General features: G+C 40.7%; 1 protein-coding gene across 1 annotated transcript in view; it reads right to left on the bottom strand.

Moving 5' to 3' along the window:
• Positions 1-7,851, bottom strand: part of ERICH6B (glutamate-rich 6B) — a 64,942-nt gene that overhangs the window by 19,801 nt on the left and 37,290 nt on the right. The window contains exon 8 of the mRNA XM_014537234.1: positions 7,217-7,402. Coding sequence (XP_014392720.1) covers positions 7,217-7,402 — 186 coding nt within the window. The remainder of the gene's footprint in view (positions 1-7,216; positions 7,403-7,851) is intronic.

Below are 7,851 nucleotides of genomic sequence, written 5' to 3'. Positions count from 1 at the left end.
TAACCTTAAATGTAAATGGCTTAAATGCTCCAATCAAAAGACATAGGGTCACTTAATGGATAAAAAAAATGACCAAAATATATGCTATCCAGAAGAAACCAAAAGACTCACACAGGATGAGAGTGAAGGGATAGGAAACAATTTTCTATGCAAATGGAAAAGAAAAAAGCTGAGGTAGCAATATTCATATCTGACAAAATAGATTTCATTTTTTAAAAATATATTTTATTGATTTTTTTGCAGAGAGGAAGGGAGAGGGATAGAGAGTTAGAAACATTGATCAGTTGCCTCCTGCACACCCCCTACTGGAGATGTGCCCGCAACCAAGGTACATGCCCTTGACCGGAATCGAACCTGGGACCCTTGAGCCAAACCAGTTTGGGCCTGACAAAATAGATTTTAAAATGAAGGCCATAAAAAGAGACAAGAAAAAGATTGATCCAACAAGAGGATATAACCCTGGTAAACATATATGCACCCAATATAGGAGTACCTAAATATATAAAAAAACTTTTGGAGGGCTTTAAGGGAGAGATCAACAGCAATACAGTCATAGTAGGGAACTTTAACACACCACTAACATCACTGGATAGATCTTCCAGACAAAAAATCCACTATGAAACAGAGACCTTAAAAGACATACTAGATCAGATGGATTTAACTGATATTTACAGAACATTTCACCCTAAAGCTGCAGAATATACATTATTCTCAAGTGCACATGGAACTTCTCAAAGATAGACTACATGTTAAGACACAAAGTAAGTCTCTACAAGTTTAAGAGGATTGAAATCATATTAAGCCTCTTCTCAAATCACAATGGCATGAAACTAGAAATCAACCACACTAAAAACACTCGAAACATTCAAATACATGGAGGTTAAATAGCATGTTACTAGACAATGAATAGGTTACCAATGAGATTGAAAAAGAAATAAAAAAAAACTTCCTGGAAACAAATAAAAATGAACATACAACAACCCCAAATCTATGGGATACAGCAAAAGCAGTCCTGAGAAAGAAGTTCATAGCACCACAGGCCTATTTCAAAAAATAAGAAAAATTATTATTAAACTATTTAACCCTATAACTTAAAGATTTAGAAAGAACAATAAGCCCTGGCGGGTTTGGCTCAGTGGATAGAGCGTCAGCCTGCGGACTGGAGGGTCCCAGGTTCGATTCTGGTCAAGGGCATGTACCTTGGTTGCAGGCACATCCCCAGTTGGGGGTGTGCAGGAGGCAACTGATTGATGTTTCTCTCTCATCGATGTTTCTAACTCTCTATCCCTCTCCCTTCCTCTCTGTAAAAAAATCAATAAAATATTTTTTTAAAAGAAAGAACAATAAGATAAGTCCAGAGTAAGTACAAGGAAGGAAATAATAAGAATTAGAGCAGAAATAAATGACATAGAGACAAAAAAACAATACAAAAGATCAATGAAACCAAGAGCTGGTTCTTTGAAAAGATAAACAAGATTGATGAACCCTTAGTCAGATTCAAGAAACAAGAGCTGGTTCTTTGAAAAGATAAACAAGATTGATGAACCCTTAGTCAGATTCATCAAGAAACAAAGAGAGAGGACCCAAATAAACAAAACCAGAAATGAAAGAGGTGAAGTAATAACTGACACCACAGAAATACAAAGGATTGTAAGAAAATACTATGAACAATTATATGCCCACAATGTGGACGAAATGGAAATATTCCTAGAAAAATATAATCTTCCAAAATGGAACAGGGATGAATCAGAAAACAGGCCAATAATAACTGATGAAATTGAAGCAGCAATAAAAAACTCCCAACAAAAAAAAAGCTATAGTCTGGATGGTTTCACTGGGGAGTTTTGTAAACCTTCAAAGAAGAACTGTGGAAAGCAGTATAGAGATACCTCAAAAAATTAAAAATGGAACTGCTTTATGAATCAGAAATTCCACTTCTGGGAATTTATCCAAAGAAACCTGAAACACTAATTTGAAAGAATAGATGTACATCTATGTTCATTGCAGTGCTATTTATAATAGCCAAGATTTGGATGCAGCCCAAGTGTCCAACAGTAGATGACTGGGTAAAACAGCTATAGTACATTTACCGCACACAATGGAACACTACTTGGGCATATAAAGGAAGAAAATTTTACTCTTTGCGACAGCATTGATGGACCTGGAGAACATCATGCTAAGTGAAATAAGCCAATCAGAGAAGGACAAGTATCATATGGTTTCACTCATAATGTGAAATTTAATGAACAAACTGAACTACCAAACAAAATAGAGACAGACTCATAGATAGAGAGCAGGCAGACAGCACCGGTGGGGGTGGTGTTGGGGCTGGTGGTAGAGGGATTGAGGCAAAAAAGAAAAAAATAGAGAAAGAACCCCTAGACAAGGACAACAGTGTGGTGATTGTGGGGGTGAGAGGGATGGGTGGAGATGGAAGAGGGATAAATGGTGATAAAAATAAAATAAAGAAGGAAAATAAAGAAAGCTTGCAGCAGAATGCCAACATCTAAGACAAGAGAAGAAAGAAAGGCAGCTATTTGGGGAGTCACTGTAGGTGTTCTCTCTATGGCACAGCTTCTAAGTGCTCAGGAACCTGAGCATCTGGGTGAAAACCACTATGGGAGGTTAGAAGGTCCTGTAACAGACTCTATCCCCACACCTGGCACTGCGGTAAACACTTTACTTCCACAACACAGTGACCCTACAAGATTGGTACTATCATTGTCCCCATTTAAGAGAGGCTAAAGACTTACACAAAGTTACCAGTGAGAGGAGAGCCCCTCCTGTTAACCTGCAGGCTCATTAGTACAAACAGGCTGCCTCTGACCATTAAGCTCTCAGCCGCCGCTCATATTTAGTTTACAAATTAATCTTCTCCTTCTTCTCCTCCCTCCTTCTCCTTCTCCTTCTCCTTCTCCTTCTCCTTCTCCTTCTCCTTCTCCTTCTCCTTCTCCTTCTCCTTCTCCTTCTCCTTCTCCTTCTCCTTCTCCTTCTCCTTCTCCTTCTCCTTCTCCTTCTCCTTCTCCTTCTCCTTCTCCTTCTCCTTCTCCTTCTCCTTCTCCTTCTCCTTCTCCTTCTCCTTCTCCTTCTCCTTCTCCTTCTCCTTCTCCTTCTCCTTCTCCTTCTCCTTCTCCTTCTCCTTCTCCTTCTCCTTCTCCTTCTCCTTCTCCTTCTCCTTCTCCTTCTCCTTCTCCTTCTCCTTCTCCTTCTCCTTCTCCTTCTCCTTCTCCTTCTCCTTCTCCTTCTCCTTCTCCTTCTCCTTCTCCTTCTCCTTCTCCTTCTCCTTCTCCTTCTCCTTCTCCTTCTCCTTCTTCTTCTTCTTCTTTCTTCTTTCTTCTTCTTCTAACCTAAAAAAGTGCCTTGTAAGAATATCTGTGGTTGGTTTGCTGCTGATGGTCTGTAAAAAGCTTCTAGATCTTGCTCATGGAAGAGAATATTTGTATTTTAGGCCTTATTTTCAAAAGCCACCTGAAAGCCAGATTTCTCAAGATGCTTTTTGCTTGTCAAACTCACTTGTCATATAATGACACTTTCCTAACGGTGAGGACCCCATGGGAAAAGCAAAATCTCTGACACAGAGGTAAAGTCCTTCCATTTTTCTCTCACTAGGAGATTATCATCATGTGTCACTTAACGACAGGCACACGTTCTGAGAAATAGCATCTCTTGGCAACTGCATCATTGTGGAAACATCTCAGAGTGCACACACACAGCCATAGATGGTGTAGTCTACTACCATAACTGAATGCGCTGTGCTTTTATATGACTGGCTGTGCAGTATGTTTGTTTACCTCAGCATCACCACAAACATGTTGCATTGTTGTACAGTGCGTAACTGTATAATAAGTGGCATATCTAAAAGACTGAATCCCATCACTATTTTCTTGGGAACAGAGTATGAGGCTAAGAGCTAAAAGGTAAGATACTACAGCTCTGGACCTTCCTTTAATTCTTCTAGAGAAAAAGCAGTGCCTCACAGGCAGGCCCTGTGCTGTGAGGCAGCTGCTGTCTGTGAGCTTGCTCTGCTGCTCTCTGTCCATGAACTCTCCCTGACCGCTGTGGAGCCACTGGCTCCGGGCTGGCCGGGTGCACACATAAGCAGCGCTCTGCCTGACTCAGCAGACTACTCCAAACTTACTGCCATTTGTAAAAACAAAAACAACCAAATGTCCCACTACTCATAGCCATTTCGGGCAGTCTGATGTGAATGATAAATTAGGAAGGATCCTCTGCTTAGAGATCTTGGTGAGAACCTTCCTCTTGGCTACAGGGAACACATTTAAGTTCACTTGAGGGACAGACACTTCAGGACCAAAAGGTCCGAGGCAGGACAGGGCAGGAGTTCACTAGCCTGGTTGGAGCAAGACACCAAGGAAGGTTTCATTAATGGATTGGAGGTGAGGCCAGGGAGATGTGAAAACTGAAGGCTTCTCTTGGGGCTTCCAACCTGAAGAACCCCCCGCTTTCCTTTAATTTCTGTCTGTAGAGGTTCTGACTGGTCCCACTGACTTCCTTTCTACATGTAGGCCCAAGAGATGAAGGGAGGCCAGGAGTGTCCACACCTGGGCTGACAGTATCCGTTTCTAGCTCTTACATTTTTACCCTCATTACTCGAAGATGTTTGATTGTTTTGCCTCTTAGTGAAAAGTGTTTTCATTTTCTGCTGGACACACAGCAGGAGTACATTTCCCAGCCTTCTTGCATCTAGGTGAGGTCATGTGACTCATTTTGGTTAATGAAATTTAAGCCTGGATCTTGGCTCACTTCCTGTCCATGCTGGACACAAAGAACTCCAGTATGGTGGAGACCCATGATAAAAGGACCCAGATCCCTCAGAGCCAGCCTCTAGGAGGGATGCTCAGAGAGCTGTGGGACTCAGATGAGATGTGACATGAGCAAGAACCTTGCATCTGGTTGTTAAGCCACTTAGCTTTGGGAATCATATGTTTCAGCAGCGAATGAGCATTGCCTTGGCCAACACGGGCTCAGTGTCCTGAGATAGTCATGTATGTTCTTCTGGGCCTCACTTTCTTCAACTGTAAAGTGAGGATAATAATAGCACACATCACACAGGAATTGTTGGGAAAAGCTACATTTACATTATATGTGGAAGTGCTTTGTAACCTGCATGGTGTTACATAAATATTAGTTTCTGTTAGTTTCCTTGTGTTCTCCAATTTAGTAAATGATAAAATAACATTTACTGAGTTGCTCATGCCAGAATTCTTAGATTCATTCTTTGTCTTCTTTCTCTCTCACATCCCACTTCCAATTCAACAGGAAACCAATTCCTGGTTCTCCCTTCAAAAAATATCCCAAATCAGACTACTTTCACCATCTTTACTGCCACCACTTAGTAGAGACGCCCATCACCTCTCACCTGAGTTTATGCCCTGTCTCCCAACTGGACTTCCTGCCTTTATTCTTGTCCCTTAAATGTATTCTCCACACAATAGCCAGAAAGATTTTTCTAGAGACTAAGCCAGGTGATGTTTGTCTCCTGCTCTAGACTTTCCAATGGTTTCACCTCATTCCAGGATAAAATCCAGAGTCTTGCTGTGACCCACATGGCTCTACCTGATCTGGGCACTGAGGCTCATTCCCTATTCCTCTCTCGCAGCTGTCCTTGCTTGCTCTGGTTAGCATGCCCTTCCACCTGGTATTTGCATACTCACTCCCTCATTTCATGCATGCCTAGGCTCAAAGGGCATTTCTGAGATTGCCCTGCAGGTATTAGAGCAACTCCTCTCTCAGCTCAACAACTCAAGAGCCCCTTATGCTGCCCCCCCATGGCACCTACCAACACCTGGCATAGCACTGAATAGTATTTTTTTTTAATATTGGCTGTCTCCTCAACTGAAACAGAAGTTCTATGGGCACAAGGGCGTTGTGTTGTTTACCCCTGTATCTCCAGCACCCAGAAGAGGGCCTGACATAGTAGATTCTCAATAGATATTTACAGAAGACATAAGTCTATCACATCTTTCTAATTCCCACATCAATGTCTCCTTCTTGAGCTTCAGACCTGATTATTAACTCACTCTAAATGACCAATATTTTGAGACTAGTTTTCACTTATAACTTCATAGTATCCATCTTCATAAATATTAGTATGTGATTGATTTTTTTTTTTAAAAAAGGCTTTATTTTTAGAGCAGATCACAGCAAAATTGAGCAGAAAGTACAGAGATTCCCTATATCTCCCGCCCTATCACACACACACTCCACCATTGTTACCATCCTGCACCTTAGTGTATATTCATATAGTCAATGAACCTACATTGATACATCATTATCATGCAAAGTCTATAGTTTACATTGGGGTTTACTCTTGGTGTTGTACCTTCTATGGATTTAGACAAATGTCTAATGACATGCATTCACTTATAGTATCATACAGAGTATTTTCACGCCCTAAAATTCCTCTGTGCTGCACCTGTTCATTCCTGTCTCCTCCCTAGCCTCTGGCAACCACTGATCTTTTTATTGTCCCCATAGTTGTGCCTTTTCCAGATGTCATACAGTTGACCTTTGAACAACATGGCTTTGAATTGTGCAGGTCCACTTATCTATATATAAGTAGACCCGTGCAGTACAAACTCAGGTTGTTCAATGGTCAGCTGTATTTTTGATTTTCAGTTGGGAATCATGTATGCAGAGGGCTGACTTAAGTTATACTTGATTTTCAACTGCACAGCACATTGGTGCCCCTAATCCCCACCATGTTCAAAAATAAAATTATGCGGTATGTAGTTGAAATTATACAGTATGTAGTCTTTTCAGATTGGCTTCCTTAACACAGTAATATGAATTTAGGGCTCCTCCATGTCTTTCTATGGCTTGATAGTTCATTTCTTTTATCACTGAATAATATTCCATTGTTTGGATGTACCACAGTTTATTTATCCATTCACTATGTAATTACTTTTTAACATGGGTTTAAAATTTATTAGGAGAAGGACCTATATATTATAACATATATTTTCTTTACTCCTCCCCCAACCTCATCTAACTGCCAAATATAGGCCCTTTAGGGAGAATGAGTCCTAGTAAAAGTCCTAGTCAATTTGTGATAACCTCCGATGTGCCTCCATATAGTGAACACATTTTTCTTGTATTCACATTGTGTATTGGTTTTGACAGCTCCTGGATGGTGTGAGTATCCCACCTGAGCCTTAAAACCTGCACAAAATAAAAATACCACTGCCACACTTACCTTAGTGCTGCTCTTTATCCACTCTGTATCTATTTCTGTATCTAATTTCTTTTTACGACGAATACGATGATGTTTTTTTCCTTCTGTCGTGGGCTCCTTAGTTTGGCTCAATAAATTAAATGTGTGAGTAGCCATATCTGAATCTCTGAGTATGGCTTTGGTAGAAAAGAGAAAGAAAACATAGATCTATTTCTCAAGAGAATTTGGGGGTTTGGGACATAGGCCATATTCTCCCAAGTAAAGAAAGCTGCCAGGAAAGAGCAAGAAGAGAGAGCTGGGTTGAATTTCGAACTCTTATTTATTTACTTATTCATTTAACACCTGTTTATCCAAGGCCTGCAATATGCCAGCCCAGTGCTAGATGCCAGATACCATGTGAAGACCACCCAGTCCAGACTTGGGATGTGAGGGGTGACACACTAGCCCCAAGACAATAACAAGCGTGGCTGCTAACTCAATTAATTAAAAAACAGGCTAAAGTGGGGAGTCATTACAAGAGAAAACATACCTTAAACATATTATTTGAACTTAAAACATAAATCTATATTAACACTCTACTTTAATGTAGGGCAAGGTCTTTTCTTGGTGTGTGGGTCTGATGATGGATTCTGTGATCATTTTTGCTCAAACCACAC

This window comes from Myotis brandtii, unplaced genomic scaffold (genome assembly GCF_000412655.1).
Source record: "Myotis brandtii unplaced genomic scaffold, ASM41265v1 scaffold174, whole genome shotgun sequence".
NCBI lineage: Eukaryota > Metazoa > Chordata > Mammalia > Chiroptera > Vespertilionidae > Myotis > Myotis brandtii.
The sequence above is the reverse complement of the archived record's forward strand: the minus strand, read 5'-3'. Positions and strand labels throughout refer to the sequence as shown.